Genomic DNA, 14,099 nt, shown 5'->3' on the forward strand with positions numbered 1-14,099 from the left:
AGTAGCTTTAGAAGCTCTCATGCACGCCCCTGCCGGCTATTGCTGGATCACTCGGCAGACATATTGGCTGTCTGCCATCTTACACTACTCTTAGACTCTGTGTAAGCCTTCGTAAATTCGTCCCTAAGTGTTTCTTATAATTAGGGCCAAAAAGTCCTTCTCGACCTTTGAACATAATACAACACAGAAGTCTACATACAATTATAAATTACATATATCTGATAAAAGCAATAGAACAAAAATAAGTTAAATGCCTTTCCAATATTATTACAATTATTAATTGTCAGAATAGAAAAATGTGATGCCCATGGAGCAATATAAAGAAAAGAAAAAAAAATCTGTCGTAATAAAATCTCTACACAATTCGTTGAGTAACTTAGATGGTAATTTTATTGCTCTTTGTAAAATAGAAGACATTTAAATGCATAAGGTCTTAAACTTGTTAAAATCTAGTGACTAGTAAGATGAGAAATGAATAAATGATTTTGAATCCAGACATTTCCCTTCTTCAGCAAGCAAGGCTAGCAATATTAGCAATAACTGTTTGTATATTTCAGAAGGCATGCAAATGAAATATGCATAGAATGCATATTTACAAAGCAGGTTTTTTACACAAAATCTTGAAAAATACTCAGTGGTGTTCAAAAAATTACTGACATGGCATGCTTCGGTACTAATAACCTCTGCAGATTGCATTTTATTTTGTAAGTTGACCAAGTCATGAACACATTAATATATTGTTTGGTGGAAAGGCACTAGTTTTTTACACTCTTTCTAGACAAAAAAAGTTAGAATAGTTCACAAGGCTATTATGGCACATAGTATATTATTCTGGTTAAATAGTTGTTTGTAATGCACAAGTCTAGGGTATCCTTCCCCTCATGTCATGCAATGCCCATTGTGTAGAAGTTGTTATTTTCACCTTCGAATCCACAAATTACACAGTCATTACTAAGGCTCCGCTTTCCCTTATATTATCCATATAGTAATAGTGATTGTCTAGGTGTGCCCCACTACCGTAACTTAGTCTGTGTACTACGCATTAATTTTCTATGCTCTCTTGTCACTTACACTACCTAAATAATAATATCCATTAGGGCATCTGACTCCACATTGCCTATATAGTAATAGATATTGCATAGTTTAACACATGATTACCTACATACTAAAAAAAAAAAAAACATTCCCACCAGCCAATCCAAAAATAGATGGTAGCTTTCCAGGATATTAATCCAATAAAATTGCCTATATAATAAGATTCACTGATTAGACAACACCCTCCTTCCTTCCTTCTGAATATTAAAGTAATATTTATAATTCGGGGTCATACCATCCTATCACCTATATACATGTAGGTGTGTAGATTCTGCAGGGTCAGCCATATTTACTTTTTGTGTTTTTATGATTCTTACATGTTATCCAGGGACATCAAATCACCACTCTGATATGCACTGGCCACTGCCCACTGACAGCTCCAAGTGTTCTACCTGTACTGTTATTGGTGCCCAGGTAACTTACTTATGGTATGTGTACAGGCTACATACTAGTACATTCTATGGATATGCTGCTTATGCAGATATTTAACATGTGGTTTACGTTAGTATAGCTTTTTGACATATACAGCATGGTATAATGCCTTGTTGCTCCCAGAGATGAGCCACATACTAAAACAATGTCTGCAGGAAAAGCGTTTTACAACATCTCCTTCTACCTGGACCAGTAAACACCAGTAGAACTGTGACGCTAAAGTGTGTGAGAGGCATCTATGATGCACAAGGTGGTATTAGTTAACTGTCCAGCATTAATTGATACAAATATTATCCTCTCAACATGGAAGTCTTCTGTTTTATGATTTCAGCAGTGGCAAACTATTGAAAGTTCAAAGGTACATTACCATTCTGTTGCTCTATACATAAATGCTTACAAACCTCTAGTGCTCATTTCTTACACAGATTTTTGCTAAACCTTACTGATAGGAGGTATAAGGTTTAATTAACTATAGATTACCTTTACTTACAGTATAGCACAGTACAAGAACATCTCAGAGGCTTAAAATGACTTACACCATGCAATACTTTTCATAAACCTCACTGAATAGTTTGGCTAGTAATGATATCATTAAGCATATAAATGGCAAACATTGAAAGATTACAGCCATTAAGGATTATTGATGAATGCTGGTTTACTTTACAGACAAAAATATACTACTTGCTGTTTAGAAGGATATTTCATTTTTGTTGGAAAGCTTACATTAAAAATCTTGCTCTAAAGCTGTTTTTGAAAAAGTATGAAAGATGTTAGTCCAAACATGAAATTAAAGTTCAAATGCATTCATGGAGTTATCTTGTTGCTATAGATCATAGGTGGTGTTATTACTCAGCAGTCAGACCTAAGGTAAACAAAAAGAACAAAATGTTAACAGCTTAATAAAATCTAGAATAAGGTAGCCAAATTAACATAACAACATTATTATGCATGTATGAAACAACATTGCCTGAGAAAAACAATGGAAATGTTATAAATATGTTCTATAGTCTTTCTGAAGTGTCAGGACCTTATTTGTTTATGTAGTAACATTATAACTTCTATTTATATTTAAACCATGTACTTTATTTTTTTTTTGAAATTCTCTTTATTGCAAATTTTCATCAAAAGGAAACAGAAAGCAAAACTCACATTACAACAATAATACATCAAAAACCACAGTGGCGAAAAATACAGCAAGTGAACTATGCTAAGATACACAAAAAGGAAACCTAAAACATTCACATAGAGGATAAATACACTAAACCTAAAACTATTTACATATCATACATTGCCCAAAACAATTCCTGTAACATTCCTGTACAGCAAGGTGAAAACTAATGGTAACCCTGAAAGGTAAGACCTTATTTCAGTATATGGTCAGATAATATTCCCCAGAATTCCTTAATAATTGGTTTGTGCTTGATATTGTGGAACAAGAATTTGTGTGCCTTGAGGTGCTTAATAGTCATGTGTTTAAAGCCTTCCCAAGAAAGGGAGTGTCTATTTTTCCAATTCAAGGAGATGTAATATTTGACTAGCATAAAAATAGGTATCAGTATCTTGCAATTTCTTTCAGATAGGCCGGGGGGAGGAATATGAAGGATGGTAAATTCCCATGAGAGGGTTGATTTTTCATATCCAATTTTTTCAAGTATTACCCTTAGTGCACACCAAAGCTTGTAGGAGCACTTGCAACTCCAAAACAAATGAAGGATATCGTCCGTTGGATTTGAACAATATTGGCATTTAGGGGATTTATTAGGGAAGATTTTGTTGAGGACAACAGGGGTAAAATACGCATTGTTCATAATCATCAGTTGTGTGTATTTCATCTTTTTGAAGGGGATAGATTTAGCGCTTATGTTTATAGCCTTTAAGATTTGTCCTTGGTTTATATCAGGGTTGATCTTTAGCCAGAATTTCGAATAAATGAGTTCCCTCTGATATCTAAGTGTCATGATGACCTTGTAAGTGTTTGATGTCATTTTTTTCCCACTGAGCAGGAGTTTCCTTAACGTTATACATGTTGAGCTATCCTCCTCCGAGACCAATGGGTGGTCTAAGTATTTTCGTACTAATTCTCTTATTTGTCGTAATATAGTCAGGTATTTATAGGGCAAGTCTAGGTGAGATCTTAGATTAGATATTGACTGCTGTCTAAGGGGGAAAAGATCAGAGATAATGTTATTCAGGAGAAGGGGGTATTTCTCCAGGTTTAACATGTGACCATTTAATTTAAGGTTGGGGTTAAGATGTAGTGGCTGTAAGGTTAAGAACGAGTAAGATAGATTCAAAGATTTGAAAAGGGCCTGTAGGGATTTTATGCTAAATAGTAAGCTTTTTGTTCTTTTTAGCATACCTAAGTTACTTTCGTTTAGAAATGGGAGGGCGGCAGGGTTGAATTTTAATGTTTTGATGTAGTTATTCTGTAGAGACACCCAAGCTGGGGCCCATGCTTGTTTATCCTTATTATAGTCTGCAATCTTGAAAATTCTGCTGCTAGTAATGATCTCATAATAAGTTTTAAAGTCAGGTAGGCCCAATCCCCCCTGCTCCTTAGGACAAATGAGTTTTGAGTAACTAATCCTAACAAATTTAGGGGCCCATATAAATTTAGAGATAGAAGTTGTAATATTTTTAAAGAATCTGATATGTAAAATACAGGTAGTTGCATGAAACAGATAGAGGAGTCTAGGAAGAATATTCATCTTAATCACTGTTGTTCTGGCCAAAAAAGGGAGCTTAATCTTAGACCATCTTATGATATCATTTTGAACATTAGCCCAGTACCTGACTACATTCTCCTGATAGTAATGCTGGTTATTTTGCGAGAATTGAATACCTAAGTAGTGCAGCTGGTCCTTGGCTTTGATCCCTGTATTTAGCATTAAATTAGGCAACACCGAATAGATGTTTAAGGGGAGAATTGAGGATTTTTCCCTATTAAGTTTATAGTTTGCTAGGTTGGAAAATATATTAATGGAAGAAATTACTTTAGTTAGGTCAGTACTGGGGAGGGTGAAATATATATTTAGGTCATCTGCGAATGCCGACAGCAAGATCTTTGAGTTATATATTATAGGGGGATGATGAAAAGTAGCTTGTTTAATAAGCATGAATAATGGTTCCATATATAAGTTGAAGAGGAGGGGAGAAAGAGGGCAGCCCTGCCTGACACCATTAACAATTTTGATTCTGTTAGATGAGAGATTATTAATTTGTAGGGTAGTGTACGCTGTTGAGTAAAGGGTTTTTATTTTGTTTATAAATGAGATTGGGATGTTAAAGTAGGGTAGAGCGACAAATAGGAATTTAGTACTTAATCGATCAAAAGCCTTGGATGCATCTACCGCTAAGGCATATACCGGGTGCTTTTTTAGGTTGGAATGATGAATCATAGCTTCCAAGAGTAGGGTTTGATCATTGGTCTGTCTGCCCGGAATAAATCCAGATTGTTCTGGGGAGATAATATATGATATAACAGCTTTAAGCCTATTAGCTAGGACCATGGCCAGAATTTTCATGTCTAAGTTAATCATGGAAATGGGTCTGTAGTTCCCAGGGTTTTTTGGGTCTGTGTTATGTTTGTGAATGAGGATAGTTCTAGAGGCATTTAAATGGATATCTTTGAAGCCCTTTGAAGTGATATGGTTAAACAGTAATCTTAGGACTTTGGATATTTTTATATTAAATGCTTTATAAAATTCCGCCGTAAACCCATCAGGGCCCGGGGATTTATTGGGTTTAAGGTTATTAATGACAGCTATAATTTCTTGTGTATTAATGTCTCTCTCTAGGAATTTATTTTGTCTCTCTGAAAGTTTAGAAAAATTTAAGTTGTTGAGAAAAGAGAGTATTTCAGCTTCCTCCACTATGTTTTCGGTGGGCCCATAGGTTCGGATGAAAATATTTTCAAATGTTTTAATAATTTGATTCGGTTTCTGAATATCCTTTCCTTGAAACTGTATCTGAGGTATAAAGGTTGAGGATTTATTTAGGTTGATCACCCTGGCCAAGAATCTAGAAGGGCAGTGAATTACATCTGCATATAAAGCCAGAGATTTAATTTCATGCAAGCTCAAGTTATCTGCTTGCAAGGAGATTAACTCCTTTTGTAGCTGGATCATACGTTCTTCCAATATCGTTGTGTGGTTCACTTGGGATTCTGCTTCTGCTTTGTGCAGCTGGGACGTTAACTCTTGTTCTTTTTTGTTCCGAAGTTTTTTATAATAAGAGGCTTTGTTTATCAGCAGACCCCTAATCATTGCCTTAACTGCGGCCCATTCACAATCTATGGGAGACTGAAAGGAGTCCTTTGATTTAAGAAATTGATCCAAGTATTCAGTAATTTTAGAGGTTATCTCCTCTCTCCCCAGTAAGTTAGGGTTCAACCACCAGCAGATACCTGTTCTGTTTGTTGGGCTCTTGCCATGTTGGTGTATATTTATAGAAATCTTCTAGTGATCTGATAGAGATCTAGGCGATAGATTAAAAGAGATGTCCATACTGTAAAATACCTGGGACATTAGAAAAAAGTCTAGTCTAGACCAGCTTTTGGCCCAGCTAGAGAATAAAGTGTAGTTTTTCTTTTTCTGGGCCGGGTCTGAAAATATGCTCGGATCAAATAATCTAAAATCTTCTTTCAGTTCGGTTAGGGCTTTCTGGGCTAAGTGATTATATCTCGCTTTGGGATTCGATCTATCTGTTTTGGGATCCTGGACTGAATTCCAATCTCCACCCAGAATATAATAGTGGTTGGGAAATAAGGTGAGGAGGTTGTATAACTTCGTGAAGAAGATATGTTGCGAAGTACAGGGGGCATATATGTTGATAAGGAGAATAGGTTTATCTAATAGCGGGTAATTTGTCGTGAAGTAACACCACCTACCCTCCTCGTCTACCCCGACCTTTCCTATATTTGCTCCGAAGCTGTTTTTGATGATCATGGCCACCCCTGCGCTATTCGTAGTGCCTTCTGAAGCTATGATCTTTTTGATCCAAGGTCTCAAAATTTCTTGTTCCCACTGTTGATTCAGAAGATGCGTCTCTTGCAACAATGTAATGTTAGAGGGAGATTTCAAGGTCAAATGCATGAGCAATTTTTTTTCCCCGGTGATTGTAACCCCTTAATGTTCCATGATTCTATGCTCCACAACATCTATTTAAGCTAAATAGTATAATACCAGGGGAATGCATTGGAGAATAGAGACAACCGTGTATATTACTGTACAACTGTATTGTAAAGATGAGGGCAAGTATGATAAATCCTTCCTGCTTAACCCCGGTGCCTATCCACCTCCCACTAAGCCCGGAAGGGTCTGGGAACGTAATGGACCATGTATTGGGAGTCGTCAAATGTGTGAGACCTATTGTTCCCAGAGAGTACAACCTAAAACACCCTGAACCAAAATGCATAACAAACCCATGCAGTGCATCAAACCCACTATAACTCTGCCATATTTAAAGGTATGGAGATGCAAAGTTATACAGGGATAGATAGATGTTCACATCATATATAAGGCTGTTGTAACTTGCTGATTGCTCTTGTAAGAATCTGAAATGAGGGACCTGTTCAAATGTGAGAGGGAGGGGGTTTCCCTATTAATGATTATGCAAGTTAAAGCGATTAACCCACTAACCCGGTGTCAGGTCCGTAATTGCCTGCCTCATGGAGTATGGCCTATTTCATGGAAGTGCTCCTTACCTAGTGACATTCTAAGTATCAAGTCCTTTAAATCCCATGAAATTATCTACTAGCCTGGATCCACCTATTTCCATTGCCTCGTTCTAAAGGTACCAAAGCTTTTTGCGCAGATAGACATAGACATCTCACCATCCTCAGCTCCAAATGTCACCTCTTGTGTATTTTTAGGGGCTCATATGACAGTAGTGTAGGACTGGCCCCATTATGCCAATACTACTGAGCATTGTGAGGTCTGGGCTGTCGCTGTATTTTCTGTCCTTGACATTAGCTTACTGTCGCTGCTGGCTAATCTCACAATATGTATTCTGTCGAGTAATTCCCTGTCTCATTTGTTGTCTAAAAAACATTTCCCAGGTAGTGGGGAATTACTGAATTGCTGTCTTTCAATTCCCTTCCATTTCATCATGCAGTCACATACTTGCTTTTGGATTATATCCGTTGCTATGATGACATCCTATTTCTAAAAACTTTTGTACTGTGCCTATGTAATCAGATCCTGTATTTCAGCACTGTGAAGTTTCTGATCATAGGTGTCGTTATGTTACTACCTGTGTATTTTTACTACTAACTATGTAAGCATGGCTTCTAAATTAACATTGTGAACTTTTGCTCATGGGTCCTGTATTGTTCCTGCTCCTGTACTATAACTAACTGGCCCATGAGTATCTATTTTTATATGGTAATTGAATGATCCGGTTATGGGGAATGGAACTTTCCTAGCTAGATGGTATATGCCTGGTCAAATTAACGTTAAAAGGTACATGCGTGTACCTGTCAGAGTTATCTGGGTTTTCCCATTTAGATGGTAAGTGAATGCTCCACTTTGAGGTATGTGAGTGTTCTGCTTAAATGCGACATAGTTGTTTTAGTTAGACGGCACATAAGTTCTCCCATACATTCCCACTTTCTTTTTACCGGACACATCATTATTTTATCATGTATCTCTCCCCCTTTTCACTTAGATGATCTGTTACTTTCTGTTTAGATAGCATACTATATTCTGAATATACTGCTCTACTGTCTGGTACGCCTGTTCGCAGCTTATTTAGCAAACCATCTTCTGGATGAATAGCATGTTCTATTCTTGGTATATATGGCCCAGCACCTTTAACTGTATTGCTAACAATTTTGTGACTGTATGACAAGACCTCTTCTGGCTACCTATTGTACTATTCTCTTATTATATAGCAATAATATATATTTCTTTTAATGTACAAACCTCTGTATGAACCGGGCCCACATATTTAGAAATGTTCTTAGTTCATAACCTTCACACTGCTCTTTGTACATATTTCTAACTACCACAGTACTTCATATTTATATATCTGAAAACTGAAATGTATTCTCAAACATGGGGTAGAAACGTTGAAAAAAAAAAAAAAAAAAATTTTACCAGGTTTTACATGACTGAACTGTGTCTCTTAATGCTTTCTTAAGTATCAGATATTTTGTAAATGTTGGAGATGGGTTTACTACCTCTAACTTTATTTATATGCCTTTTGAAATGGTAGAGTTTTTCCTTCCTAAGGCTTTTTAATACAGTATTTATGACATTTAGACCTATTCTTCTCATATGTTCATCCATCACAGCAAAAATGCAGAACTGATACAATCAGTCCACCACAGTCTAAAAATACTAAGGGATCACTTCTCAAAAACAAGAATTTAACATGCTGATAAGTAATATCTGCTAAAAAGAATTTACAAATGATCAAAGTCAACATCCCAATCCAGTTTACAATCACATAGGGGATCGTATAGCACTTTGTTTCCCCAGATGTTTGTAGCATAGTGCTTTATGGGAACCTTGCACTAGTTTTTATCCTTCGTATGCAAATCTTAAGCACTGTAAATATCAAGTACCTGCACTTCTGAAAAAATAAAAAACACCGAAATACTTAAGCTCAAATGTCTATAAAGTTATTCTAGCTGTGGAAGTTACCAGTTGGTGCACAGCTATTAATGATAAAACTGTCTTTTTAATGTAATTCCCCACTCCATTCAATGCCAGTGGAACTGAAGCTGCATACCTGACTAACATATCGAAGAGAAGAGAATGCAGCACTGAGTATGCCGATAATTTGTTCTCACAATTTCTGTTAACCTGGGAACTTGTGACCATGCTGGTAATTAGCAACACCAAGTAGAGACATCAAACCTCTGTCTCTGCCTGTATTTAGCGACCCAGTCTTGTAGTGGCGACTCACTCCCGGGGAAGCGGGGAAGCGACATAAAGATTAGAAAGGTCGTGCAGCTACCTAATGGAACATTGCCCACATTCGTGGAGTGCACTCTGTCCAACGAGACCTGCTTCACCCTTAAGGAAACCGGACAAGGGAGTCAGTTCAGGGAGGCATCTCACGTTACTTTCCTCCTTCAACCTGTCGCCGAGGACTTTCCACGTTCCTATAGCCCAGCGCCTAAGAATATGGCTTTACCTTATGGGAGTACATTAGATCCTTTCGTGATTCGTGAAGGCGCTAAAGGATGATGCGCCTTTAAGACCCCATTGTCTCAAGGGAACGTTAAGGTTCATCTTTCACTCCGGATCTCTGGCAAGCATGCCGTCTAGCCTGGCATGCGTGGATTAATCCCTGGGATGTTTCACTATTAATGGATCTCCTGAAGCTGGCGCTGAAGATAATAGGGTAGACAAATGGGCCCAGATTGTCGAGGCAAGTTCATATTTGTAATATTTTTGAGATTTGCTCACAAAATTTCTGAGAATTTTTTTTTTTTTTCCCTCTTTATTTTTTTTTCCCACTCCCATATGTTCTTACTAGACGCTCAGGTTGAGGCAGTTTCTGAAGAGATCTGTTTCTTGCACGCCCCTTTAACGTCCTGAGCAAGGTTTTTGGGTTTCAGTCTGTATGTTATAACTATCAAAAAGTAATTACACTACTTAGAGTCTCTGATCCTATTTGTCGCTGAAGCCAAACTGTTTAAACCTTAATGGTAGCAGTTAAAACATTTATGATGATTTTGTCGGGTTCTCTTTAAATGCCTTTTCAAAGACCACCCCCGCTTCTTCATAGTTTTGAGCTGAGAATTGAGAGCCCTGATGAGTAAAGCTGAGGGTGTTGGGGTATCTCATTTCAAAACGGATTTGTTTTTTAATTAAAAAGGCACAGAAGGGAGCAAGCTTCTGTCTCTCTTGTTTGATTGGGGTTGGCAGATCTGGAGAGATAAATATTTTTGCGTTCTTCCAGTCTATGAATTTCTTTTTTTTTGCTGCAACTGTTAGTTTGCTCACATGTTGGCAGTTTAGAATCTTAACATACACTGGTCTCAGATTAATATTGTCTCTTGCTGGTCTTAGGGCTCTGTGTGCACGTTCAATAATTATTTTCTCTGATAGGGGTTCTTTGTCCAGGAAAACTGAGAAGATTTCTGATATGCTCTCTAATAAATCCATTTGTGTAACCTTTTCTGGGATGCCTCTAATGATAAGGTTATTTTGTCTGGATCTGGCTTCAAGATCAATTAATTTCTGTTGGATGCTTTTTATGTTTGTGTCATTTTTATTTTGCTCTTTTTGTATCTGATCCATTTTTATCTCATTTTCCAGCATCCTTGCTTCTGTTTTATCCATTCTGGTTAAGATTTTGTCAATGGATTCATTAAATGATTTGATCTGGTGTGAGAGGTCTTGAATTGCTGTTTGTATGGGTTGCAGAGCAATCTTTAACTCTTCCATGTAGTTAGTGTCAGGTTTCTCTTTTGCTGTTGCTGGTGATATCTTAGGAGCTTCTTGTTGTTTAGTAGTTCTGGCCCTTTTCGTGGACACTTCTTTTTCTGGAGAGGCTATGATTGAAAATTTTGCTTTAGTGGTTTGAGTTTCCATGTGATCTAGCTCTTTCAACATGATTGTGTAACTTTTCAAATCCTTTTTTTCTTCACAGGAGCGGAGGGCCTCCGAGGCCTAGAGCACATGTAGACCGGACTAGTAGTAGAAGAGACAAACATAACAGGCACAATCCTTCTGAACCGATTCTATCTCACTCTCTCCCAATGTTGGTAAGTTCAGTAGGTAAGCTTCTTGAGTATTTCTGTACAGTTATTTTGCCTTGAAAAAGCCTTCGGTCTTAAAATTAGCTGTTAGATTATAGGTGAGTGGCAGAGCTCTGTGGAAACACTGCTTAAAGGATGGCAGCCATTTTGGAACTCGAAACCATGTACTTTATAATAATAAGTAAAATCATTTTATATCAGTCTATAAACGATGCAAACATAAACTTCTGTTTTGCTTTATATTGTATAACATGTATCTTTTTTTTGTTCATCTCTGTTTTCTTAAAACATCATTTACTGATGCTAAGTTTATTTTTCTATATAGTTTCTCAGCTTTATGGTCAAGATTCCAAACAATATGTAGTAGTTTAATAAAGAGCCTTCACCATCCTGCAAGGCAAGCCCAAACCTAGCTATGTACTCCACCGCACTTGTATTACAAACAATAATAAAATAATGGGATTCAGACACAAGTTAAGATAAAGTATCCCAGTACTTACTGTGAAGTGCAACACAGCCCAAGCAAATGGTGCTGCCCACGACAATATATTAATCTTTCTGACCCCACACTGCCACTTGTAAATCTGCTAGTTGTTGTTGCACCTGATGTGGCTTCCTGATTTGGTGCTCCCCACCTCAACTCTATACTGAGGAGCAAAAAAACCCTCATAGATCAGGAACTCAAAAAATATTCTCCTTTCTGAATAAATGTAGTAAATCACTTGCTACAAATGTAGCAGGCAGCTTGCTACATTCTCTTTTCAATGCCACAGATGGAGTGCTGAAACAATAGCATTTCAGCCTGACTGCAAATGTGATACTAACATTGAGAAACTGAATGCTAGTATTACAATACCACTCATTGGAATCTGCCAGCCATGGCAACTAGCACATTGTGCCCATGGTGGCTGCACACTTCACTCTGTCCTACCTATACTTCTGAAAGGGTGGGATACAATGGAACATTTTCAAGACAAGAGCATATGGACTTGTCCTCACATTACAAAGGGATTACTAACAAAACACACTGCCGCACATGTGTGCAGTCTTCTTTGCTCATAATCATATGTCCTGTCTACCTCACTACAGTGGTACTTGTATGCTAGAACTGATGCAGCATTTACTTGGGCTTTCTACCCTGTAATGGTTGCAGCACCAGTGTTGACATACAGGTATGAATGGTAATTTTTATATTTTGAAGTTGTAATTAGGTACACTATGACAATATACTATTTCAAATAATTGCAATTCAGAGTAGTCAATTCTCATGATAGAACAGAAAGTAAAGTTTTAAAAAACTTCATTAGTCTATACATCATATGCACTCTTAGAATCCTCTTTTGAACTTAGCATTTTTTTACTGTTTGTTGTAGCATGCTGTGATAGGCATAAATCTTTTTGGAATACCACAGCCTGATACCCTGGATCCATTTATTTGCATTATTGTCAAATACTATTAGTCCTAGTTCATAGACTTCTGCAAACATAATAACATAATTATAATATTTATGTTGTGCTATGCATTTCCTCATCTATAAGATTGTTTCTTTAGCTTGAAATGGCAGTAACTACCCCTCATTCCTTGCTATGCAGCTTGTGCAAATTGAGTGTTTTCTAATCTTTGGGTAATGTAATATCCCTAGAAATAAGGGGATTGCTTTTGCCAGGTGAGGCAAGAGCATCTACTCAGGTGATACTTGGGGTACTGTTCATGGGCAAAAGTAGAGGAGATCATGAGCTTGTCCATAGAAATGCATATCAGTGGTAGCCATGTAGGTGCTATCAGGACAGTGGTAGTAATGCAAGAGCTGTGTCATAAGACAAAGTTCTCCATTTACTGGTGAAGTTCTCATCGTCAAATATGGGCATAAACTTTGGGCAATGTCTAACATGATGAGATTATCAATCAATAAAAATGAAGATCCTTCAGGGAGTCATTTGGTTAACTCCTTACAAAAGGGGTATTGATAGGACTACAGAGTAATCCATAGCTTCTCCATGTTTAGAAGATTTAGCTGAGGTCTGGGAACCTTATGAGGCAGTTCCCTGTAGACTTTCGATAGGAGGTGTGCCAGGCACTGGCTCAGTGGTAAATAGGCAAACACTAGGTTATCAGTCTGCAGACTATTAAAAATGTAGCCAATAATCAGAGGTCAGAATTAAACTCTGTACCTTGTCTCTCTAAGGTAAAGACATTAACCATTATATTATCATCTCCCCATAATTATAGACATGTTGGCTTGTTTCCTTACAGGCCAAGCTAACATACATCACTAGAAAGAGGAACAAGGACAGACTCAATCCACATTGTTTATTATTTCTTTTATTTTTTTTAAATTTGTTAACACTGATCCCAGCAGAGCAATTTCAGGCTCTGCCAAGGAAAAGTATAAACAAGCAAAACACAATAAAAAACAATGGTTACACATCATGACTTGCAATATGTAATACAATTTAAAAGCATATATAATATATTAGGACTAGAAAGCAGCTTATTAAAATGGTCATATGTATATAAGATCTTGCATATTAATGGCATTATATTTTGTGTCATACCTTTTTGGAGCCAGTTATATTTTATATAAGAAAATGGGATAACACTTTGTTTTTAGTATAAAAAGTATTTGTAAATGATAAATAATACTGAAAAACTAAGACTGTGGAGTAAGAGATGAAATAAATGCAGAAATGCCTGTGTAGTGAAGAAAAAATAAGTGCCAGCAAATATTAAATAAGTAGAAGGGGAGAATGTAGAGTCATTTAATTTAATTGTAGGGTAAGGATGGTTTGAAGATGGTCTGTTTATGTTTGTAGAAACTATCTTTAAGATTGTCTGGGAATACCTGAGCATTTATTC

General features: G+C 36.9%; 1 protein-coding gene across 2 annotated transcripts in view; it reads right to left on the reverse strand.

The window, feature by feature from the left end:
* Positions 1-367: 367 nt before the first annotated feature.
* The window catches only part of LOC122809110 (hepatic lectin-like), a 749,311-nt gene continuing 735,579 nt past the window's right edge, over positions 368-14,099 (reverse strand). For both annotated transcript variants that reach the window (XM_044080365.1, XM_044080356.1), the window contains exon 6: positions 368-2,389. In XM_044080365.1, coding sequence (XP_043936300.1) covers positions 2,377-2,389 — 13 coding nt within the window. In that variant the 3' untranslated portion in view covers positions 368-2,376. The remainder of the gene's footprint in view (positions 2,390-14,099) is intronic.

Source organism: Protopterus annectens, chromosome 1.part1 (assembly GCF_019279795.1).
Source record: "Protopterus annectens isolate FY-2018-M chromosome 1.part1, PAN1.0, whole genome shotgun sequence".
NCBI classification, from domain to species: Eukaryota; Metazoa; Chordata; order Ceratodontiformes; family Protopteridae; genus Protopterus; species Protopterus annectens.